General features: G+C 46.3%; 1 protein-coding gene across 8 annotated transcripts in view; it reads right to left on the reverse strand.

The window, feature by feature from the left end:
- The window catches only part of LOC123480170 (nuclear body protein SP140-like protein), a 36,612-nt gene that overhangs the window by 4,605 nt on the left and 5,970 nt on the right, over positions 1-26,037 (reverse strand). The window contains exons 1-6 of one of the 8 annotated variants that reach the window (XM_053919187.2): positions 8,752-8,932; positions 8,524-8,605; positions 8,144-8,268; positions 4,080-4,239; positions 3,031-3,199; positions 2,314-2,397 (exon numbers count right to left, since the gene is read on the reverse strand). In XM_053919187.2, the coding sequence (XP_053775162.1) occupies positions 2,314-2,397; positions 3,031-3,199; positions 4,080-4,238 (412 nt within the window). In that variant the 5' untranslated portion in view covers position 4,239; positions 8,144-8,268; positions 8,524-8,605; positions 8,752-8,932. Of the gene's footprint in view, positions 1-2,313; positions 2,398-3,030; positions 3,200-4,079; positions 4,240-8,143; positions 8,269-8,523; positions 8,606-8,719; positions 8,951-26,037 lie in introns of those variants that run through there. The other 7 variants (XM_053919189.2, XM_053919190.2, XM_045198600.3 and 4 more) reach the window with 7 other exon arrangements.

Raw genomic sequence — 26,037 nt, forward strand, 5'->3', positions numbered from 1 at the left:
CATGCAGTGGAGCAACACGGTTTCTCCTGCTGGCCTCTGGTGTCCACTGGACTGGCTGGTTAATTTCAAGGTCCCACTCCTGGCTCTTTACTTTAATAACAACTTTTGTACTATTACTTCCCTATTTTAGGCATCCATCGTTTAAGATGTCTCATTGCCAGGACCCTTAAACAACTGACCTTTGCCACCACCTCTCAACAGATGGATCAATAGTTTCATAGGAACAACGCCGGCCAGAACCCTGGAGAGACCGTTTCTTGGGCCCTGCGTCATCCTGCTGGGAGGTTTCTGCTCACCTCTGAGTTGTTCAGTGACCGACAACATGCATCTTAAACAACGGGGGTACTGACGAGGTTGGACTTGATGGGAGCCCTGGGCAACCTCAGAGTGAGGGGTAAGCAGTCTCCCCACCCTCCTGTGCTCAGAAATGACAGACCAGCTAACCACAAAGGAACACACTCTCCTCCTAGTTTCTGCAGGAAGTCTCCTCTCCATCTTTCTTTGTAATGCCTGTAAGACTCCGAGATGACTCCCTCGTTTACCTGCTTCTATAAAACCCCAGGCTTCCTTCCTTTTCTTTGAGATGTTCCTCATTAATGAGTTCTTTCCTTATTGTAACAGCCTGAATAAAATCGTCTCCTTAATTTAAAAACAATGTGTTACCTAAGCCTCTCACATGCCTTGGCCTGCTTGCCTCCTTCACACCTTAGAAAGTAGCCAGTCACTGGACATGTGTGTGTGTGTGCACACGTGGCCCCTCCTCTGTCTACATGACCTAACCAGGTAACTGGTTATTTAAAATGTAGGATTCAATCACAGTTACCTTGTCCACCATTCAGCAGTAGGCTGGGCAACTCTTCTGACTCTCTCTCCTTTTTTATTCCAGGAGCTTTGGATTTATTGGGTGCTAAAGAGACATCAAAGGAAGGAAGAGACCAGAGCCAGCGGCCAGGAGAAACATAAATGTGTGGCCACACTGAGCCCTGAGGTTGAAACTAAAGTCAGCTCCTCCTGGTGAGGAAACGCTCCTGCTCCAAGAACCCCACCGCAAACACTCTGCCTCTTTCCCTCTTGCTAGACCTTCTCCTTCTCTCCCCTTCTCAATTTTCTACCAGGATCCAATCTCTGGGCACTGCTGCTTCTCGCCTTGGGAGGTGTTTCTGCATCCTGGACTCCACTGGCCTCTGGTCCCTGGCTTCTCCTGTCCCACGTTTCAGTCTCTCTGATGCTCTCCAGCTCAGTCTTTAACATCTATTTTCCTTCCCTACTCTCTTCCCCTGCACTTCCCTCAGCCTACACGCCAGGCCCCACTCCTGTTCTATCTGTGAATTTCCCTGTTCAACCCACAGAAACTGAAAGATACACTTTTTAGTTTTATCAATGTCTTCTGGGAAGAGGGGAATGGGAAGTGAAGGCTTCGAGATTTCCTTTGGGATTTCAAAGGAAATGCGGGATTTCCTTTGGAGGGGCTCAAACCGTCTGGAACTAGATAAAGGTTATGGCTGCACACCACTGTACATTTTTAAATGGTTAATTTTATGTTATGCAAATTTTACCTCCATTTAAAAAAGAAAAAGGGCCACAGGCTCTGGGTGCAGAACGTCTGGGTTCATCCTGCTCATGTGACCCCAGGCCAACTACACACATGGTCTCTCTAGATGCCAGTCTTCTTTTCTACATAATAGGCGCATAAGTGCTACTAACCGCTAAATGCAGCTGTGGACACTAAGCCCACAACTGCCAGGTGTTAAGTGAGTGAGTGTAAGTGAGCTCTTAATAATATTGTTTGTATTGTGTTTTTGACCCTTTTTTGCTCTTTTATTTCCCCTCCTTCTTCCTCTCTCTCCTAAAGCACCCACACCCCTGTCCCCACATCTCTTCCACTTCCTATCTTTTTTCTATATGACTGCCTTTCTTCTCGGATATTTCTGCTCTTAAATAACATGCCACACATTTAAATCAGTCCTTTCTTCCATCATCAAGTGTCTCCTCTTTGACGCTAACCTTGGGCTCATAGGTCTCAGCCCTTCACAGACTCTCACTGACGGTCTCCTATGGAAACGCACGATTTACACTTAGATTCTTATTCTACCTTCCAGGTTACTGGTCAGAGTCTCTCTGGCGCCTCTGGCTAGTACCCTTGAATTCCATACGGAGTAGGGTCACTTTGGAAATCGATTCAAAGCAATGCTCGTCTACCCGCCCCATGCTCCTCTGGTGTGCCTTCCCCAGCACCGCGGTCTCCTCTGGGTTCCGTTGCCTGCTTGTGCTCTTAGTAAGCAGAAACCAAAGTATGTGTCTTGTCATAGTTACCTTCTTCACAGGGTGGCTGAGTGCTGGGCATTTTGTGTGTCTCTTCTCTGTCACTTTCCCAGCAAATAAATTTGTCTTGGATCACTGAAGAGAGGGAAATGTATTAGCGGTTGCAGGTAAGTGATCAGGGTCACCACCTCATAACTACACATGTAGGCCACCCGTGAATCCGTGTCCCTCAGTCGGGGAACTTCTAGCCCTTGGGCCACTGAATCTCGGTGGCTCCTGACTTAGTGTGGCTTGTCCCTTTCCCTGGGACAGTGAAGAGAAAAAAAAAACAAAACAACCACCCTTGAAATTCCACAGGTGATGAGCTTCTGGGGTTTTAACGATGGTGGAGTAAGTGGAAAAGTTACAGAAGTAATTAATCACCCAACAAGATGACCAGAGAGGAATGAAGGCCGTCTCAACATAAATTCTGTAAGTGCAACTGTACAAACCTTAGGGAGGAATGGAGGGATTTTCTTCATAAAAGGGCTAGATGCTCCCAGAAGAAAAAAGGGCACAATTAAACGCAAATTAGGCCCCAGCACAGTAGTCATTTGGCAGATCATTTTAACGATGAAATCAGAGAACACATCAGTTTTGTTCACACTGCCTAGCGCAGGCCTCGGGACACAGTAAACATTCCATAAATGCTTGTGAAATGACTGACTGAGGGGAAAATGCATGAAAAGTAGACTTGGAACCCAAAAGGGAGGGCAGAAAATCGATTACCATTTTCGAAGCTTCTCTGAATCTGGATTAAATCAGGATACTCCTTCAGATGAGCCCCACTGAACAGGGCATGTAGAAGAGACCTGTCAAATGTCTTCTCAAGCTGGCAAAGAATACGATACACCACTTTCCCTACAGGAACCAAGTTTCCACAGGCTTCCTGAGATTCCTTTAAAAAAGTGCAATGGGAAAAAAATATATAAAGTAATAGTTTTGAAAGTTAAACAGACATTGAGGAAGTAATTACACAGAATACCTATTCCACTTTCTCAGTGTAGATGACCATTTTTCATGTACCATTTTAGAACTTCCAAAATATTTGATCAACGGCCTAAAATCACAAACGAGCCCTTCCTCTTGACTTTTGCGCTCCCATCCTGAATGGATCTTAGAGTAATTCTGTTGACTGCACAGCAACCCCGGGTGTCAACAGTCCTGATAAGGCTTCAGGAAGCAGGGAGATGGTCCTGCCTTTCTGCAAAGAGCCCAAAGCACAAACACAGGCTGAAGAGATGGCTTCCTCCTCTGTATCCTCAGGGGGACCCACTAATCCAATCTGCCTGAATCCCGAGCCTCCAGAGCTACCTAATAAAATTTAAACACTCTGGTGGAGACAGCAACAAGGCCGAAATCTGATTTATAATAGCACAAATTCCCTGGGCATTTCATTTGAGATGCGTGGGTATTATAAAGGAATACTGTCCCTATTCTTTTAACTATTTTAATTGTGTGTAATTTGGTTACATTGTGAAAGTTGCTGTGCATTTGCAAAGCGTATCAGTTTCAGTCCAGTCCTACCACCATTAACCTCCAGCCCCCTGCCACCCACACTCCAGGGTGCCCCGCAGAAGAGAAGGGCTTCCATCCGGGTACAAGTGTCTTCAGGGATGTCTTCGTGCCCTGTCACTCTCAACCTTACAGGACGTTTACCTAATTTAAAAGAGGCTTCCCCTGAAAAGCATAAAACGCTCAATTTTTAATCCAGGATGCTAAACATAAATTAACACGAGGCTAGGTTACCAAGGGGAGATGGAATCCACTCCTCTTACATTATACATTTCTTCCGTGATGAAGGAGCGGTCTCTGAGGCTCTCCAGGAAAGGAAATGGCTTTGTTATTGCATTCGCTATCTCCACCTTATTTTCCTTGAAGTGATTCAAAAGGGCATTGCGGAAAATCATCTTCTTATTCTGGACTACTGAACACATCCTAAGGGAAAAAACAGAACGAGAAATGATGGACGGACAAAATAGAAACAGAGGCATGGCTACATGGAAGAGACTGACAGCTGTGAGAGGGGAGGGGGAGGAGAACTGGACGAAAGAAGGGGAAGGGATTAGCCAAGAACATACGTGCAGGACCCACAGACACAGACAAGAGTGTGGGGGTGGCCAGACAGAAGGGGGAGTGAGGGCTGGGGAAGGAGGGCAAAGGGGGGAACATGGGGACATCTATAACAGTGTCAGCAATAAAAATAAAGAATAAATAAATAAATAGGAAAAAAGATTCCCGACTTAATGTGATCATTTCACAGTGTGTACTAATGTCGAATTACCATGTTGTAGACCTGAAACTAATAGAATGTTGTGTGTCAATTATACTTCAAACATTTTTTTAAATCCTCAGAATTTAGTATGTGAAGGCGAAAAAGGCTTTAGAAGAACTAAAAAGAGATCAGTGTAGAAACTAGGTTTCGGTCTGGTGGTCAGGACATAAAAAGTGAGGAAGAAAAAAGACGCTGTGATCCCATCTGACCCATTACAGAAAACAAGGTCAGTACTCTCCTAAGAAGCCAGCTGAACTGAGAAAATCCTGCTGGATCGGAAGGAAGTATGGAATAACAAGACCTTTACGGGGTTGCAGGGAAGGGACTGACAGGTGACATTTCTGACCACTCAGATGCAGAGGAAGATTTGAGCTGGGGAAAGCACCCCTGAGGTTAGCCGTCTCTGTAAGCTTCAGCAAAAACAGCTCCAGTTCAGGATTCTGTACTGAAGGCTGAGTGTGAGCTGAGACCAGGGCTTTATCACTCAGAGGAGAAGGCTTCCTGGGCCTGAAATCAAAGGCAGGAGGCAGTGGCGGCGGCAGTGGCTACTGCAGCTGAAGAATAGAGTCAGGGCTTCCTCCTATGGATGAGAATTGGATGCAAAAAGCAGTAGCTGAGAATTTGGACTGGGAACATTCTTTGCCAGCTCCTGATGTTTCCTTTCAGGAGGGGGGACATCAATCAACGTGACGCTCCTGGTCCCTCTCTGGACCCGCTTCTTCTCCCTGAGAGGTTAAGTTCTTAGCTGTTTCTGGAGAAGGAATACGGACTAAGAGGCGTGGTCTCTTCTTGCCTATCTCTCTGGAGCCAGGCTGGGAGTACAGAGGAGGCTTCTAAACTGACATTTCAGGTATTGTCACGGCTGGGGCCTGTTCCTGAATCGTGATGCCCAGTAGACAGAACCCACTGTTTTTTCTTAGATAAACATATCTAAGCCAAGACTCCCAATCTGGTTTTGATTAGCAACAAGACGGATGTCATGATCTGCAACTACCTGACTTCTTAGCTCTCTCTTAAGTGGCTCCAAAATCAAGCACATGTAAGGTGTTATTGTGGGGTCCCCTGAGTCCCCGCAAAAACCAAGTGAGATGCATAGCTATAGTCTTTGCTCAGAGAGAGGCCCGTGAACGAAGCTGCCTCCCTACACAGGTCCAACATTGACTCTACACTGGTGTGCCGGAGCAGGGCTCAAAGAGCAAATGGAAACCAAGAGGTGTTTGCTATCCAAGGCTCAATAATGGGAGGGGGCGTCCCAGAAGATGGCCAAGCAGGGAGCTCCAGGAATCTGTCTCTCCCTACAGTTAGGCAACAACTGTAACGGCAGAAAGTGTCTGAAGTCACAATTTTGGAACTCTGTTCAAATGTTTTCGGCTTCCAGGAGAACGCTTGACTGGTAAAGTGTGGCTACTTCTGGCTAATCTCGGCCTTTAGTGCTGTAGTGGTTACCTATCCTGCACCCCCAAGCCCAGCTGTGTTTGCATTCCTGATACGACTTATTGGAGCCAGAGTGGACAGCCAGGAGCTGGTCTCCCGGTGTTCTGTTTTCTGATTGCCGGTCACTGATTTTCATGTCTGAGGTGCAGGCACAGAGATAGGCAGCCCTTGTAGCAATCCCCATTGGCTGAGGTGGTTTCCTGGACATGTAAAGGAGCTGCGCCTGGGTTTCTTTGTTTCTTTGCTTCTTTTTTCCCTCTCTCCCCTTTTGGAAGCCAGGCATTTACGATTAGGACATTCCAAAGCAGCCGCATACACAGAGAAATTTGGAAAGCCACTGCGCATGCCCAGAGTCGGACACAGGCTCAGAAAAGATCTGAACAGAAGCTTTCTCCTCTGGTTGATCCCCAGCACAGAGATATTCTTAAACATTTTTTTAAATAATAAGAATAAAAAATAAGAAAGCAATTCCATCTACAAAGCCATCTAAAAGAAGTGAATACTTAGGAATAAATCTAACCAAAGATGTGAGACTTGCATGCTGAAAGCTACGAAACATTGCTGAAAGGAATTAAAGAAGGCCTAGGAAGTGGAAAGACATCCCACGCTCATGAATTGGAAGACATACATTGTTAAGATGTCACGACTTCTCAAAGCACGCTACAGAGTCATCACAATCCCTATCAAAATTCCAGCAGCCTTTTTCACAGAAGTGGAAAAGCTGATCCTCCAATTTATATGGAGCCGCAAGGGACCCTACATAGCCAAAACAATCTTGAAAAAGAAGAAAGTTGGAAGACTCTCACTTCCCAGCTTTAAAATGCAGCAGAACGCTATAGTATTTAAAGCAGTATGGTACTTGCAAAAGGACAGGTATATGGATCTATGAAATAGCATAGAAAGGCCAGAAATAAACCTTCATGTATATAACCAACTGATTTTCAACAAGAATGCCAAGACCATTTAATGAGTAAAGGATAGTCTTTTCAATAAGTGATGCCAGTAAAACTGGATATCCACATGCAAAAGAATAAATCTGGACCCATGGGTACACTCTATATACAAAAATTAAGTTAAAATTGATCACAAACCTAACATGAAGAGGCAAAAATATAAAACCCTTAGAAGCAAATATTGGGGAAAATCTTCATGACACTAGAGTTGGCAATGATTTCATAGATCTGACACCAAAAGCACAGATAGCAAAAGAAAAATTAGACAACTTGGACTTCATCAAAGTTGAGAACTTTTACACCTCAAAAGATGCTTTCAAGAAAGCAAAAAGACAACCTACAGAATGGGAGAAAATACTTGCAATTCATATATCTGATAGGAGGTTAATATTCAGAATGTATAAAGAACTCCCAAAGCTCAGTAACAACAAAAACCACAAACAACTCAATTCAAAAATGGACAAAGGGCTTGAGTAGGCATTTCTCTGGAAACATACAAATGGCCAGTAAACACATGAAAAGATGCTCACCATCACTAGTCATTATGAAAATGTAACTCTAACTCACAATGAAATATCATTTCATTTCTATTAGGATGGCTATAATAAAAAAAAAACTTTTTTAATTTTAACCCACACAAAAAGTAACAAGGATTGGTGAGGGTGTGGACAAGTTGGAACCTCATGCACTGCTGGTGGGAATGTAAAGTGGTACAGCCACTGTGGAAAACAGCCTGGTAGCACCTCAAGGACTTGGGGAAGGGGGGGGCGGGGGGGGGGTGAAGTGAATGGGGAGCTCTTGTTCAACCCCAGCTTTGTAGGTACAAAGTTTATATTGGAAATGACAAAAAAGGTTTGTTAATAGTGGTGAGATTTACACAGCCTCATGAATGTATTTAACACCACTGAATTGTCCACTTACAAATGATTAAAGTGAAAAATACTGTTATATACATTCTGCCACGGTTTTTAAAATGATCATGGGAGGGGCTCTTTATTTGAATTTGTAGATTTTTGTTCATTATTCCAACTCAGCTGTCACGTAATGCTTTCTGGAGAGCTGAGCATAATTGGGAACAGAAAGGTAAATGGGGGTGGGGGAAATTCTCAGCTTCGTGGAGAGTGGGAGCTCGTGGAAAACTGGTGTCATGAGAAATATCAGAAGCTTCTCAGAGCCACACCTGAGCTTCTTCCTCTGCCAAGCGCAAAGCCCTGGCTGTCCGCTTTGGAGCACGGCTTCCCGGGTTCCGCTTTTCCTCTGCCTAGATCCGGCCGCATCCGGCGTGAACTAGGCCTGGCTGTTAAACTGAATGGTGTTAAGAAAAAACGAAAGTGCCGAGATTGAGAAGGAAGAGAAACTCCCGTCCCTGGCTCCTCGCTGCTTCTTTACGGGAAGGAATCGCGACCCGGCCAAGCCCCTTCCCAGGACCCTGGCCGAGCCACTGAAACCGCGGGTCGGCGCTTGGGCAACAACACAAAGGTCAGGCCCGAGTGGGAGGACCCAGTAAACAGGCGACGGGAAGCCGGGCGGGGCCCCTGCGTCTTGCACAAGCGCTCTTACTGGAAATCAGCGGCTGGCGCCAGGTCAGCTGGCCGCGCGCCCGGCCACTTTCCCGCCTCGTGGGCTGACCTCTGCCAGGACTCTGTAAAAGCCATACGCGTTATGAAAGAATGAACATGCTTTTGACCCAGTCGGTAAATAGCCGCTGCCCCGAGCCCCTTCAAGGGTCGCCCCCCGGCCCCCGCCTCTTTCTCACCCTGCACCCCGCAGACCACCCCAATCAGCGACCTGATGCAGGTGATCCTCCACGGAACCAGCTCCGACAACCTTCGGTAAGGGTCCGTTCTCATCAGGAACACACAGAGCAGAATGAATGAAAAGACTCGACTACCCGGGGATTTTGTAGTCTAATTTTAGCAGGTGAAACTTCATTTTAAATTTGCATTTTAACGTATGCTTCTCTAGGGAACCCCGTCCTGTCTCCGGGTTCTACAGTGGTCTACACTGCCCTCCGGTGGCATAATGTTGCTATTGCACAGTCCCCTGTGGAAGTGTTTTGCATCATTTCCCCTCTGCGTTCATCCTGTTGTCCCTCTTGGAAAAAAAAAAAAAAAATAGAACTCTCTTCTCAACCCTCTAACCAAATAGCTCCAAATCAAGATTAGAAGTACAATTATTTCCTTCTAAATAAGGCTGAAGTAACATAAACGATTGGTGCATGAGATGGTTTTCCTCTTTGGCAGTTCGCACACCCAAGAATGGAGTTATGACCTAGCCAGAGGAGTTTCAGTTCAAATCGTGAGGGAGGCCCTGTGTCCTTGACTCTTTCTACCCCCTTTCTGAGCTGTCCATCTTCCTGGGTACCTGAGACCTTCATTGGGCCTAGGTGTTCCCCGGGACAAGGCATCCCGCCCTCTGGATGTCCCCACAGGCTGGCATGCTCTGGGGAGATAAGCTCCTCTTAGCGGACTCCCGCAGGGAGGCAGCAGGTATCCGAGTTTGCAGAGCAGTGAGCTGGCACCTGGACACCCTCCTGGACAGCGTCCCCAGAGCACAGGGCCTGCTGGCTTCCAATGGCTTGCCCTGCAGATTCTCTACTCTGCGAGCACTTCCTGAAAGGTGGCTTGAACAGAGGACAAGCTGGGCGTTAAGGGGAGCATGACCACAGCAGACAGCAGTCTCCTAAGGGGAGACCTGAGGTGGGGTGTTGTAAGTGGCCACCGCTGTGAGGAGGGTACCACCCCACAGGCTTATTTTCTAGCCTGAGTTAATGGCCAGCACTGACCATTGCCCTGGAGGAGATGCATACTGACGTGGCTCCCCACCAGCGGGGAGAGAAAGAGGGCCCTCCTTACCCCTGAGCGCTCTCTGTGCAAACTGTGCAGCTGGCAGGCAGAACCCAAACTCTGCGGCTCTTGTCGGGCTGACAACCAGAACCAAGACGGCATGACAGCTGTGGCCCCAGGAAATAATATCTGCATAGAGCCTCCCCCAGGGGCCAGCAGGCATTGGGAGCAGATGCAACAGTGCCGGCTTCCCCTGCCTTGGGAGGAGAAAGCAGCCCCGTAAACAAAAGAACTTCATGGCACAGGTCCTCAAGGCTAAAATCCCAAGGAACCAAGGAATCCTTAATATGTTCCTCCCGTGCACGAACACTGAGAACCCTTTATGAGTCATGCGTGTTTTCGTGGACAAGCACTGTGACTTTCAAACAAGTTTCATCAGTACTCTTTCCAAATGGCTTTTTGAAGAGTGTCAACTGCGGAGCACAATGTCCCACCTCCCCACCCCATGTTCAGCGTCACTAGGTGGTCCCTTCATCACCTGTGTATCACAAGGCCCTTGCTGCCCAGGTGACCCCAAAGCAGTCCATGGAGAGGTGAATATTTATGTTGTGGTTTTCAAAAAAGGAATAAATAGGGAGAAATCATTTTCAAATTTATAAATAATAGATGTTTTCGCAGAGCACACCAGAGCAAAACAGTCTTCATCTCCCTGCCCGTTTGGAGCAGCTGCAGGTACAGAGACTGAGACGTTCCTGCCACTGAGTAATGGAGCCCCCAGTAATGGAAGTAATGGAAGGAAGCGGCTACTATGCAGGGCAGAACCAGCAGGGCAATAAGTCAGGTAGGACACAGAGTACCAGCTGACCCGAGCAGAACCAAAGAGAAATCCCCGTGGGACCAGAGACGCAGCAATTTTCAGAGCCCTGCTCAGGGAAGTTTCCACTCAAGGAGAGGGATCAGAAGTTCATCTTCAGCCCTCCCCCAAGTCCGTTAATTCTTTTGTTGTCGTTCTGAAATCTTGAGTTAGAGAAGGCAGCTGTGTTGACCAAAGACACGTGTAGTCAAAACTGTAGAATCATTTCAGCCTGATCCGCAGCGATGGCTTTGCAACTGTCTTCCTCTACCCATGTACAACTTTTTCTTCCTGTGAGAAAACACTTTTGTTACAGTGAAGGAAAAAATAACTTCACTGAAGTCATTTTTGCCTTCTAAGATGTGTAAGGTTGTTGGGGAGGAGCATGGAGATGGGGACCAGAATAGCAACCCTGCTAGCAAATTTAACCCTGCCCATTATAAAAAGAAAGCATGCATCATTTCTCCTGGTGCACCGCAATGCTCCAAGATGCTAGACACGGAATAGAGAGATCCTTTGGGTTAAGGGAATACATGAATGAGTGTTTGGCCATGGAAGACGGACTCCAAGCTTAGACTGATGGGCCTGAAAAGAGTTGAATTGGAGTAAAACGCTGAGTTTCTAAAGAAGCAGCTGATGGGGAAGAAAAGAAAGGAGTATAGCACGAATGCTGCCCGCAGGAGCCCTGTGCAGAAGGACAGATGGGCAGCTGCACCCAGGGTCAGGGCCTGAGAGTTCCCCTCCACTGCCTCTAACCCAGCTTTTTTTATTATTATTATTACTTCTTTCAACCTTGTGGATGACCGGCCCCAGAAGTTTGCAGGGCCGCCGCTCATCAGGGCTCCTGGGACTTGGTCCGTGCACTGGGCGCCTCAACCACTGGGATGGTGGAAGGCACACCCCACGTGGGAAACCCATCCTCCGCCAGTTTCCTTGTTACCATGAGGTTCCCACCCATCCAGAAAACGGGCCTGCATAAGTAGAGCATGCTGATAACCCATGCGAAGTGGCAGCTGAACGTATTCCAGCTTAAATGCACTGTGGCAGATGAAGGGGTGCAAAAAAAAGAGGGGATAGCCAGAGAGTTTGGAAGAAGCAAATGGCCATCTTGGGCTTCCCACTGCCCCAACTAGTCATGTAAATTACAGCCATTGTTTACCCACCCAGTACAGGGTGGGTAAAAGTAGGTGTACAGCTGGGAGTCCACGGAACTCCAAGCTTATTCTTGTATCGTTATTTATTAGTCATTGTGTTGTTTCCCATGCGAACAACTGTAAGCCTGCTTTTGCCCCACCCTGTACACCCCAGAAGTTTGTCATCTCTGGACAGCCTCCAGGGATTTGACGATTCTTCCCATGCAATTTAATACACCCAATAAGCCTAATTAGTTCTCAACTTCTCTTTTGTAAGGAGAGAAAACAAATATTTTGAGGTGTTCCAGAGTTATTTCCAGGTCAAGAAAAGACTCTATTCATAATTTGAATTTTGTGGAAGTTTGTCAAAATATCTCAAAAGGTTTGGACATTTGACTAAATAGGATCGTGTCACTATAAAATACTTATAGATTTTACCAGAGTAACAATAAAAGATTTCAAAGGCAAACACGTAATTGTTGGCAAAACTTAGTTCTTACTATTAAGGAGATTCAGTTTTCTTAGGTAATCAAGGACCTGATTAAGACAATATAAAACACACACACAAAGTATTTTGCCAAAACACAAAATCATAGCTTTCTCAGCAGATCACTAGAAAAGAAAAATCTTTTAGCAGGTAAAAGAAAATCAAGTTTTAGCTTCACACAAACACACCATTGATATTAAAGATTAACCCCTCATAGTAACAATTCATTTGCGGCCAGTTCGATCACCCGAGGTAAAACATTCGCTCCCACTCTCTGTGCGCCCTTCGTTTGCCCTTTGGAACCACAAGTTCTGGTTTAAACAAAATTGCTCTCACTTTCCTTAGCAAAAATGCATCTCCATTCCTCTCACCTTGTCTTAGCTAAAAACACATCCAACTCTCCTTACAGACAGCTGCCCCCTTTTATTATTTTCAGTAGAATATATTAGAGTTTTTAACCTTTAAAAACCTTAAATTCTAGTAAAAACTAAGAAGTAAATAATTATGAACTGCATTTTACCTTACCAAATTTATGAACACTACTTATAATTGCTACAAACAAATGCTTTTTCATAGACAATTTTCCAGCATGGTATAAAATGTTTGCTAATAGATCCAAATTTATCTTTTTAGTTTTTCTGCAATAGGGAAACAAAAGTAAATAAACTTGCATTTAATAATTAATATTTCATTTCTTCTTATTAGAAAATGATCCAGATATTTAATAAATTTCTACCATTTACTTTAACTTAGCAAAACTAAATTTTCAGATTAGCAAAAGATTTGGGAAACTATTTTTAAGTATGCATATTGTAACAGGGTGCAGCCAAGGGAGGGCCCCAAATGGGGATTTGTAATGGGGCCCAGAACTCAGGGTGTCCAGGAAATATTAGAGAAAAATATATATATGATGTCCTCACCCCCACCAGTCTGAGCTGGGGGATGGGACACATGGAGCAGGGCCATTCAGAGCTGTTTTGTATGGCAACAGCCGTGCAGCTAACCTCTGGCATGGTCATTTAACATATCTATAACCTTTAGCTGGTTCCATGGATGTGTTAAATAGCTGTGGCCATGCTTTGAGCCAGAGGGATGGGAGTGACTTCCACCCAGGATGTAACTGGGAGGCAACTCCCCCTGGTTACAGTGCCTGCGTGAGAGCTTGGAGATGATTGGCCCTACGCCATGGGGCCATGCCTGCCCAGACTTACTATGGCAGCTCAGTAAAGCTGGAAGAATAGGGAATGCTGGCAGGTGTAACTGATTGTGGGAGGAGTCGGAAATGGGGCTGCTGAGGATTTAAACCCAGAAGTGGCAGCCTTGATGGGAATCACCACGCGCCTTGGGCAGAGGTTGGGACCACGCGGCTTTGGGGTGCGCTCTTTACCATGTGGCTTAGGAAGCAGGAGAGACTTTGCCTGGAAGAAAAGGGGTGAAAGGACTGTTGCTGGTGGTCCATGAAAAGGTGGCACATGGCTTTGGATTAACTGGAGATCATGGCGGCAATGCAGCTGATGGTGCCGGGAGCCTGAACCACGGACTTCTACTTCTTTTCCTGAGATTCGGTACCCTGGACTGGGCAGGGGGAGAGGGAAGGACTGTGTGCGTCTGTGGGTATTCTAAAGGACTTCAGTATTTTAATGAAGACATTAAGTCATTACTCTAAGTCTGTATAACTCAAATAATTCCTTTCCTTTTCACCAGTCTCTGGCATTGAGAGACATCTTTCCTCTGGCGGGGGGCAAAGCGACCCTAGTACAGTGGGAGGGGAGGAACCCCGAAGAAAATGGGGGTCCTTTCGGTAATAGTTTATCATTCACCCCCCCTCTGGGTCTGTTCTGTAACAATACCATAAAATATAATTTGCTAAAGAGTCCACCTAAAAAACTCTTATCCCACTTACATCTACTTAATTCATTAGTTCTTAACAATTATGTTTAGATAACTTTCTAAACATTTTGAAAAATACTTTCAAAAATTTCACAAGTCAGCAAAGTCAGTTATTAACCCAAGGTATTTTTTTTCTCTGCTGGCAGATTTTGCAACGCAGATAATGAGAATTTATTTAACCAATAAAACCACGTAGAATAAAGGTATTGTATTTAATTTTCATAAGTTTAAAGACACGCCTATTTAACCAAACCATTCTCAAACCAGCTTTAATATCAAACATTTTCCCAGATCACATGGTCCTGAAAAGCATTTAGATTCGTTTCTACCATTTTTTTGAGAATTTTTTACATGCGCTTGTTTACGTCAATTGAATAGAGCTTTTTAACAAAAGAGCCTTGTCATCCAGAGGTAGAAATGCTCCACAGCACACGTGTAGACACCAACAGACCTCCTGACCTTCACTTAAAGATTGCGGCCGTGAGACAAGGAAAGGGTTAAGATTATCCACTCAGATGGTTAAGGCCTTTTTCTATTAATATTTGTGAAGAGACAATTAAAATTTGCAGTTGTCCTTGGAGCCAAAGGAGCAATTTGTACTTTCAAAATAATCCTTATCTTTTTTTTTTTTTTTTTTTTTAGTGTTAGGAATTGGAGATGATAACGATGGGGGAAGGGCTTTGAACTCCTTCTAGAGCTTCATTCTGGTTTTGATAAGGTTTGTAAGAAAGGAAGAACTGCTCTCAAACCTGGGTTGTAACTTGATGCTATCACAGGCTGACCTACCTGTCTGTCTACACAGTCCCTAATTTGCTTCCTTCCCTCTGGATACGTAGTTTCATTTCCATTCGGGAGGAGGCAGAATCCTCCTTGGTTTTAAGAAATCCTGTAATTATTACCCTTAGGTTGGCCTGGGATCAAGGAGTGAGAGACATCCCAGGACAATCACCTGGAAGGGGAAGGTCAGTTCTAGGGTCTTCTGTCTTAAATACCCTGTATCTTTTCAATGAAGCGATTCAGTTTTTATTTAGCATATCTAATTAACATTACTTGAAGGGTAGATTCGGGTTGTCTTGTTTACAATATTAGTCAAGGGACCCTCCCCCAGTGAGATACAATGTCTATTCTGAAACGTAATCAGGTAGAAAAAATGTAATCACTTCGGGAAAAGCCTATTACAATAGGCTTTTGTCTTAATTTCATCACTCTTACATTCTTAACTACAGCCTCCATTAGGACATCGGTGGGTTTTGATCATAAAGCTCTGGGGACACAACAGGACAAAAGGAAAGGTACCAGACAGACAGAGAAAACCAGAACCAGCGTTTACGGGGTGTAGTCAGCCCACCTGGGTGGGACCAGCTCATGAACCTAGACCCAGGCCTGGGCCTGGACCTGGTCCTAGGTACCAGCCTGGGCCCAGTGTGCCCCACTGGCTCCCTGCTCCACCATCGTAGAAAATCCCCAAGGAAAGGACAAGAAAAATGGGTGGCTGCTTTTCATTTCCGTTCACTTGGAATGCTGACTGAGAGTCTGAACAAATCCTTGCTGTTTAAATGAGAGACAGAATCTCTTTGGCTCCAGGAGAAAACGACACTTGCTTCCCCACCCTGAAGAGTCTATGGGGTGATGACAGAGGTTGTAGATCTCCAATCCCGAGTGGTGGAGATGGGCTCTGTGAGCCATCCTGTGAGGTCCTGGAACCAATCCGGAGAAGCCAGGGGGAGCCCTGGCCAGGTGGGGGGTGTGGGGGTTGGAGGTTTCTGAGAAGGGCAGGGTGCCCTGGATGGCTTGACCCTGGGGTAGTGGGGGGGCCATGCCTTGGAGAGCATTGTGGTTCCAGTGGCTTCGGTAAGCTCTCCCGGCCCTTGCTCCAGCATTTTTAGATGATTAAGAATCTTTGAGGGGTCACTGGAGGAAAACTTTCCTCTAAGGCATGAAGCAGTCCTACTGGGATGTCCCCTGCCTTTGGCTCATCCAGAGACGTGCACATAAGGCTGGTTTTCCCTAGAAGTTTGTAGACTCCAGACATGTCAAAAATAGCATGGGAAGTTGTGCCTCCGGGCAACAAGCAGCGGGCCAGGCAGCCTCCCATTTGTACTAAGATGGCTGAGCGGATTCTTTGATACTTGTAAATGCATCTTCTGCACCGAAGCTTAGAAAAAAGCCAGCTATAAAGTTAGCCAATGATCTCTTGAAGCTTCAAAAAGGGGGTTACTGGCGCATTTGCAATGCGTGTTAACCCAGATGCACAAGAACAGTGGGCAGGGCTTGTTTAAGGCAAAGACAAACCTTTTACTGAAAAGTGATGTCCTGGGGCCCCACTACCCACCATGACCTGTCCAGTTAGGAATTTATGATCAGATCACCCTGGGAGATGACTTTCTGTCACTGGACTTTCCACCAGCTTTTTTACAGAGCCCCTTTTTCATCCACATAATCCAAATTTTAAAAGAAAAAAGGATTCTCACCACTCTGCTTCATGTGCAGTCTGCAGGTAGAGACCGCGAGAGTCTGACTTGTCAAAAATTCCCATCTTGCCCTGATTGGTGCAGCTCAGTGGACCGGGCATGGTTCTGCAATCTGAAAAGTTGCTGGTTCGATTCCCTGTCAGGGCACATGCCTGGTTTGCAGGCTAGGTCCCCAGCTGGGGGCGTGTGAGAGGCAACCGATTGACGTTTCTTTCCCGCTCTCCCTCCCTTCCCCTCTCTCTAAAAGTGAATAAATAAAATCTTTTTTAAAAAATTTCCATCTTTGCTGGCTCAAGTGAGTGGTCCCAAGATCCTCCTACTGAGCAGCTTTGGGGGGAGCAGGGCCCCGCTGATGAGGGTTCCTGCTCACGGCCCCGACTGTGAGGGAGGAAACTTCCCTCTGCCATCCTAGGATCTTTCAGCTGGTCTAATAAATTGCATCTGCATGAGACAAGTAACGAGAAAATCAGCAAATTTAATTACATATATGAGACAGAGACCCCACACACGAGAGGTTCTGAGACAGGAAGAGAAAATGAATGTTGATGTAAGAATGTCCAAACCTCCAGAAAATTATTAAAAACTTATCTGAACCAAAAAGAGGATACACCTGGAATCGAGATCTCAACAGACTGAAGTAAATGCTTCCAGGAATAACCATTTGCGGAGGGGGGGGGGGGATTGTGTTTGAAATGAAGGCAAAGGTAAACCTGGGGCATGACTACCTGCCCAGGCGGGAATTTATAATCAGACCACCCTGTGAGGTGACATTCCATAGAACCCCTTTTTCATCCACAAGGCATGTGTGACATTCCGAGCCACGGGTGAGGGAAGCTGCTTTGGGACCTCAGAGGGGAGGAAGGAAGGACATTGCAGGGTGATAAGAAGCGCAAAAGTTCAGCAGTCAGTAGTTCGCCCTGCCCTAATGGGTCATAAAGAGTCATTTTTGATAATAACTATAATTATGGGTGAGGCCCCTAATTTAAGTTCTTCTAGGTAGTTAAGGGGGTTGGAGGGAGGAGGGTCTTGAGCCCACAGGGTCTCAATTGTCTTTAACTCAGAATTATCCAAGTATCACGGAGGCATAATTTAGGTGACTCATTCTGAACCCCTACACCTCTTTGGCATAAAAACTATTTTGAGATGAAGGTCATTCAGCAGCCACAGACACAGGAAAAGTTCTGTCTGCCCTCCTCTTCTTTGCCTAAAGACAGGATATAAATTCTTGTACTGGAGAAAGACTCTTACCAGCCCAGGCTCGAGACTGCACCAGAGGAATCTGCAAACAAACCTCCCTCCATTGGTCTCGCGCTGCCTTACATTTACCTTCCCACAGTACGCCACCCTCAGACGCTGAAAACTGCTCTCCTTGGTCCTGTCTTTTCTCTGCAGAATTCTGTTCTTGGTTGAAGATATAAGCCAGGGTTCTAAGCCACCTGCTCCAGTTACCTCTCTCTGAGTTTCTCCCCCATGACACGCACTGCACGAGTTAACAACCTGTGTTCCTCTCTTGTTAACCTGTTGCCAAAGAGCCCTTAGAAGGTGGTCTAAGACACACATTGGTGCAGAAGAGGGAGAAAACGCCGGCAAATGGCCTGTTTCTGAGGGAGTGAGTCTCTGGGGCTCCATCCTGCTGGGAACTCGGAGAAACTGCCAGGTGCTTCCAAACTGGCCCAACAGGGGCCCGTTGGAGGGGGGAGGTGGTGACAGTGCCCTGAGTTCACTGCTTGGGTTGCCCCTGGGGGCGTAACTGCTCAGAATATATCCCAGTCCTCCAGTTTGCAGCCCAGCCAGCTCCTGGGGGGCCGGGCGGGAACTCTACCCAGCACAGACCGCCATCGCTTCTTCCTCAGGATCATTCCCTCTGTCCTAGCTCTTCCTTGACTCCATTTAACCTCAGCTCCTCCCTGTGGCTCCCACTGGACTTTCTTCTGCTCAGCGCCCAGTAGGAGCCCCGTCTGTGCCGCCACACTGTCCTTATTTGCTTCCCTACCTTCCTCCCCCTTGCGCCTGTTGCTCTCCCACCATCGCTGCTCTTCTCTGCTTCCACCACCCTTCACAGCACAGACCTCAAGCCATGTCCTCGCCAGCTTACACGGCAGGGAGACCTCTGAAATACAATTCTGCCTTTACATTTTGGCTTTACAAAAAGGTGTCCTACCATTAAAAAAGAACGTCAGGTATAATCTCTTCATGCCAACTGCACAAAGTATCTTGTGCACTTTGCAAGTCTGAGCCGTGTTGTCGGTGTGATCGTGGAGAATCACCACATAGGGCAAAGGCAGTGGGCCCTGCAGGGGTGCAGGGGCCATGACTTCTCGGATGCCACGGTTGATGTAAGAAGTGTCCAAACCCGGAGAGCATTTCTGTAGGCGTTGACCTGAGCCAAACAGACACATATGCCAGGGAGCAACACCTCAAATGCTCAGGAGAGTAACAGTTTGCAGCTTCTTGTATGCCTTTGAGATTAAGGAGGAAGCATACCTAAAGGTAGGAGAAAGCGAGGTGGGGATCGGATAGTTAACGAGATTACGTACTCTCTCGGGGGCTGGTATTACTTCTGGTATTTAGAAGGTATGTCAACCTAGATGCACAAGAACAGTAGACATGAGGCAGGACAGTAAGAAGCTAGGAAAATTCCATGGCAAGTGGAGTGGGGAAACTGAGACAGCCAAACAAACTGGTCCAGCAATTTACAAGCACATAATAAATCACGGTGTCTTTTATGTTCCCTAACGAAGGACACCTAGGAGCACGTGGTTTACACATCCCAGATCTGCCTTGGTCCCAGGCCCTCTTTGGCGGCATTCTTTGAATGGCCCTGACCCCTCTGTATGCTCATTTTGATGAATCAGCATATTGAAGGGCACACCTGGAAAGCGGATGAATATGTTATTGGGATCCTCCCCTAACACATCCCCTAAAATTTCTACCTTTTCTCGGGCATGAACTTTTGGTCTCTTTCTCCCAAACTCTAAAGGTCCCCACGAGACTTGCCACCAGGGGAGCGGCGGGCAGCGGCAGCTCGTCCCAGGCTCACGCCCTGAACCTGTCTCCAAGGCCCCCATTTCTCTGACTTTTCAGTGAGCAACAGCAGCCCCGCCTTGGCTCCCCGCCGTCTCTGTGACTTTTACCTCTCAGTGCGTCCACACAGCCCCACGTGGCTCACTTCTTTCCTGTGACATTTCCGGAGGGCCAAAGCAGCACGTGTGACCCACAGCTTCCTAGCTGACAAGCTGGCGTCACAAGGCAGTTTGCACCATCTCGAGCCCGTGAGAGGGGCTTGCGGAGAGCCCCTTGGAGACTAGACATGAAGGACACTGGGCTGGTACCACAGCCGGAGAATCTATAGACTGTGACTTGTAGGAACCTTGGGAACCTCAGGAAATGATATGACCACACTGGGAATGGCCAACTTCCTGAGTCTCATGGGACAAGAATGGATATGCATCTCCCATTGGCCAGAAGTGGGCTTGCTGAAGGGAGCCAGGCAGACCTTGAGGGAGACTCTGCCCTAGAGAGCTGCATGGAAGTCCAGCAGGGGAACAGATCAAAAAGCAGAAGGGGGAGCCCTGTGCTGGTAACCACTTGGCCAGCAGGGGGAGTCATCGCCCGCTCCAAGGCAGCTGTAGGTGCAAGAAACCCAGCAATGGTAGAATTCCCTGAGAAGCCGCTCCAAACAGGTTCCCAGAGAAAATAATGCAGCAACTGAGCCTCCGCCCCAGTGCAGAGAACATGGGGCCCAAATTAGAATGTAATCAGTCAAGCAAAGCCTTTCCTGCCCCTTATTACCTCCCCTCCCCTGACCCGTCTAGCCCTGAAGAGACCAAAGAGAGCAAGTGGTAAAGGAGGAAAGACTGAAATGGAAAGAGAATCAATCAGACCGTTCTGCTGGTCCTAGGCAGGCCCCAGCTGCAGTCGGGGACAGGATTGAAGTACAATAACGTGTCACAAACTAAAGCCGAGGACACTTTTTCTGGTTGCTAAAAGGAGTCTTTTTCTTGCGACTACGGGAGCCAGGAAAACCGAGCCCTCCGGGACCCGAAGCCATTTTAGCCGATGCTGCTGCGCCCATGCCCCCTGGCACTGATGCTCTGTGGAGGCCCTGTTTTGAGGGTACCTGTGACTCTGGCTAAGGCTTTTATCTGGCCAGGGAGGGTGCCCAACCTCGAGCAAGGCGAACAGAACGTGTTGCAGAGCTCAAGTGCGGGGAAGCAGCCCTCCACCCCTGAGGCACCGAAGGCTGTAGGGTATGGCCACAGCTTCCTGGCCACCCATGGGGATGGCTTTGTGATGCCTGGAAACTCCCTTCTCTTTTTAAATTTTTTTTTAAATTTTTCCATTACAATTTACATTCAATAATATTCTATATGAAATTCAGGTGTACAGGATAGTGGTTAAAAGATCAGGTACTTTACAGAGTGGTCCCCCCTTTCAAGTAGCCACCTGGCCCCAAACACAACTGTTCCGATTTTATTGACTGTGTTCCCTGTGTTGTACTTTACATCTTTGTCACTATTCCGTAGCTACCAATTTGTACTTCTCACTCCCTTTACGTTTTTCACCCGTCCCTCTGCAACCCCCCTCCCCTCTGACAACTGTCAGTCTGTTCTCTGTATCCATGAGTCTCTCTATTTTGTTTGTTTTGTTCTTTAGATTCCACATATAAGTGAAGTCATATGGTGTTTGTCTTCCTCTGACTGACTTATTTCACTGAGCATAATACCCTCTAGGTCTATCTGTGCTGTTGCAAATGGTAAGATTCCATTCTTTTATTATGGCCGAGTAGTGTTCCACTCTGTATATGTACCACAGCTTTTTTACCCACTCGTCGATTGATGGGCACTTGGGCTGCTTCCACAGCTTGGCTATTGTAAATAGTGTGGCAATGAACACGGGCATGCCTATATTCTTTCGAACTAGTGTTTCGGGTTTCTTGGGATATGAGCTTGTCTTCCCTGTCTCACTTCCTCACTCTCTACCTGTGTGAACTGGAATTGTGTCCATTAAACTGCTTCTGCTCAAATTCATGTCTCAGGGTCTGTTTCTGGGGAGACCCAAACCAAAACAGCAGGAAAAGATAAGTGGATTTCAAGGAGCAGGTTGGAACTGGCATTAGGAGAAATATTGGATTCTTCCTGCTTGTCCATTCAATACATGAATCACACTGGCATCCTAGTTTTTACTCATACCAGTTTTCTGCCTAAAACCTGGGGCCTGGAGGCAGTGGGGCTTTCCATTCCCTTCTGCATGCTCATCACATCTTGAAACTGAATCTAAATAGAGTCAGATACTCATCACAACTATTCTGACTTCTTCCTGCCTACTGAACTTTCCACTTCCTCCCATGGCACCCTTGGGCTGGAATGAATTGCACAGTGGGTCACAGGTTGCATGGTGCTCAGTTCGTAGAGTCGGGGTTGGGAGCTGATCTGTGTCAGGGTAGCTAGCTCCCAAACAGCCCGATAGCCTTACTTACTTTGTTTTTATGTTTTCTTATGAAAGTATAATTTACATACAGTAAAATTCAATCATTTTCATGTACAGTTCTGACACTTTTGTTTTGCATTTATTATTATTTATTTTTAGAGAGAGAGGAATGGAGGGAGGAAGAGAGGGAGAGAAACAGCCATGTGAGAGAGAAACATCAATCGGTTGCCTCCTGCACGTGCCCTGACCAGGGACTGAACCTGCAGTCCAGGCATGTGCCCTGACCTGGAATCAAACCGGTGACCTTTAGCTCTGCTGGCTGATGCCCAACAAACTGAGCCACCAGTCAGGGCTGTTTTGCTTTTTAAATAAATTTTATTAGGAAGTATAACTTTTATATTAAAGGGCATAAAACAACTATATAGCTGGATGGATTGTCACAAAGTAGACCAACTGTTAACACATTCATATAGTCACATGACCACCACTAAAGTCAAGATGCTCCCTCCCATCATGCTTACTGATTTAACTTCCACATTTAGGACTAGGATTTGTCTAAGGTTAACTAGTGTATGTTGTGTGAAGTAGGGGTCAAGGTTAATCCTTCCATATGAATGTTCAATTGACCTACATCCTTTGGGGGGCGGGATTGTTCCTTACTGACTTGAGGACAGTTTCTTGACTCTCTTTTCTGTTCCATCTGTCTATTTGTTTATTCTTCTACCACTGCCAGGCTGTCTTACTTACTGTAACTTTAGAGTAAATCTTGAAATCAGGAAGTACAAGTCCTCCCGCTTTGTTCTTATTCAGAATTGCCTTGACTATTCTACATCATCTGAATTTCCACACAAATTTCAGAATCGTCTTCTCAGTTATCACAAAATAACCAACTGGGGGTTTTACTGGAATTGCCCCGAATGTACAGGTTAATTTAGGAAGAAATGACATTTAGTTCATAACAATATTTAGTCTTTCAACCCATAAACCATGTAGAGATCATCACTTGTTTTGGCTTTCTTTTAATTTTCTCAGTAACTATGTTCAGTGTTTTCTCTGTAGAAACCTTAACATCTTTTATTAGACTCATCCCTTGCTATTGGACATTTTCTGATATTTTCTTACAGCCAGGACTGGAGTGAGGCAAGAGAGGGGCAGAGTGAATGAACGCTTCCTTAAATTTTGCATGCTGGACACTTCTCTTGCCTCTCCCTACCCCCAGCCCTGGTCGTTCTACATGATACAAATTTTTTATTTATATTGTTCCTAGGGCACAAAAATTCAGTGTATTCTTATATACACACTTTGTATCCAGCAAGCCTTGTAGCCCTGACTCTTACCTCCCAGAGAGGGGAGTGGGGCACCCATGGCTTGAAAGCTCAGCAACAAGCAGATTCCGAAGGTGCAGCCCCACAGACTAAAAAAGAATAGAGTGTTTGTGTTTTCAGGGGTCTATATCCTGGCCCCCAGAGGTCCCCATTACATCCTTCTGAGTCAGTCACCTGGCTCCCAGTGCATCATGGGTGACTGGGAATCCAGGAAGTGGAACCAGAAATCAGAGCCAGGTAGCTGGAGAAAGGCAGGCATGAGGAAGACTGGGAGCCAGCTTCTGCGAGTCCACGGAAACCAGGAGTCTGTTCACCTCTCTCCCTGTCTACCACCTCTTTATCTTCCCATGGTTTGTGCTCGGTACAAAGGGGAAGTGGGGGATTCACAAAACTGCCTACAATTTGGTAAGATGAAATTAATTTATAAGGAAATTGAAGAGGAAATGGGGCATGGACATAAATTGAAATCAGGCCAGGGTGAGCAAAACTGGGCAGAAAAACATGTCAGGGCCAGAAACAGCCAAAGGCAATGCCAAGGCCCAAACCAGACAGATTTGAGAGCAAGCACAAGGCTTTGCCTTACACCCTTGAGTACCTGCATTGGTTTCAACTGCCATCCCCTCGTGTCTGGGTGGCTGTGTTGCCTCCCTGTTCTCCCAGTGCCAGCTCTCCCCACGCCCACCATCTGCTATCCAGAGAGCAACCAGAGTGACCTTCTGAAAACCCAACTGAACCCTAGAATGGCAGGAAACATCTACAAATCATTCCTGTGATAAAGGTCTAATATCCAAAATATTTAAAGAATGCTTACAACTCATCAATGAAAGACAACCCAATTTAAAATGGGAAATAGACTTTTCTCCAAAGAAGAACTACAAATGGCCAATAAGCACATGAAAAGGTGCTCAACCACATCAGCCATCAGGGAAAAGCAAAGCAAATCCAACACAGGATGCCAGTTGGTGCCCACTAGGGTGACTATGACCCAAAAGACACAACAGCAAGTATTGCTGTGGATGTAGAGAAACTGGAACCCACATACGTTGCTGGTGGAAACTTAAATGGTACAATCACTTTGGGAAACAGCTCGGCAGTTCCTCAAAATATTAACATAGAGTTACCGTGTGACCCAACAATTCTGCTCATGGGTCCATATTCACAATCATTGGGATATTATAATGCCGTGAAAGGGAGAATCTATTGCTGTCTGCAACATGGATGAATCTAGTGTAGCGTTGCATTGAAGAAACCAGGACAAATGAATACAAATTGTAGGATTCCACTTATGCAAAGGTCAAAAATAGGCAAAACTAATCTTTTGGCCCATACCAAAAGTATGGGCAGGGACTGGAAGCCCTTGGGCCTTGGGAGTGGCAAGAATCAGGCCTCGGGCACCACTGGGGCCTTCCCTGCCCCTTGTCTCGGCTTCTACTGAGAAGTCCGCTGTAGTCTCTCCAAAAGGGTTTCTCTACTGTACAGAAATCATAGCCCTGGCCCACTTTGGACACACACATTTCCGACCTCCTCACCTGGAACAACCCCTCTCTTCCCTTACTTCCCATTCAGAAAGTGCTGGGGAAGGCCGCTAATCAGCTGGAGACCATATTTACTGATGCTTGCCTAAGCAGGCAAAGAGTAGCGTAGGTAGTAGCTCCTACTAGAACCCAATAGTTGGGGTTGGGGAGTGGGAAGCGTTTTCTCCTGAAGGGACATGCTGTTTCCAAAAGACAGTAGGAGCGTAGGCAGATATTTGATAAATGTGGGTGTCATCAGGCCCCTCTTCTCCTGGAATTCACTCAACTGATGGCTTCTGCTTTCCAGGCCAACAGTTTACGCCTCTGTCCTCTCCTCGGTTAGTCCTCCTGTTGCACAGATGCCTCGAGTCTTGTAGGCAGGTTGGGAAACACCCTCTAGGGTAGAGTCAAGATAAACAGCCATTTCTCGTGCCCAGTGGCATTTTCTACCTTTAAGAAATCCACAAACTGAAGCATAACAATGCTTGGTTCAGTCAGTTTGGCAATGCCTACTAAATGTTAAGTGTCTATATCTTTGACCCAGCACTTCTGCTTCTATACTCATAGAAACACTCACAAGTATACAAAAACATATGTGTAAGGATATCCATTGCAGTACTGTTTATATAAAGGAAAAAAAGATGTTGAAAGGGGCTGAATTCCAAGTATCGACAAATAGGAAATTCATTACATAAATGATTATTCATATACTAGGCCTGCCTGGAGAAAGTCCAGCCATTGTTAATATAACAACAATGGTTTGCGTGACATTGATGTAACCTGGCAGCCAAGGAGAGTGGACTGGAATGTGCATGCATGAACAATGACAACTTCACTGTACTGGTCAGTGGGGGCAGTAGACCCCATTGAGTGAGCACGTGTACTGTGTGGCTGTCACGTTCAAAATGACTGAGCAGGTAGAGAAACAAATCTCCATCAAAGTTTGTGTTAAGCTTGAACATTCCTCCATGATAACTATTCCGATGATTCAGAAGGCCGTAGCTGTAGGCAACTGGTGGTTGGCAGCTCCATCACAACAACGTGCCCCCGCTCATGCATCACATCTCACGCAGAGTATTTTGGCAAAACATATAATCACACAGGTGACTCAGCCCCCCTACAACCCAGACTTGGCGCCCTGTGACTTCTGGCTTTTCCCAGAATGAAAATCACTTTGAAAGGGAA

The sequence above is a fragment of the Desmodus rotundus genome, chromosome 2, assembly GCF_022682495.2.
Source record: "Desmodus rotundus isolate HL8 chromosome 2, HLdesRot8A.1, whole genome shotgun sequence".
NCBI lineage: Eukaryota > Metazoa > Chordata > Mammalia > Chiroptera > Phyllostomidae > Desmodus > Desmodus rotundus.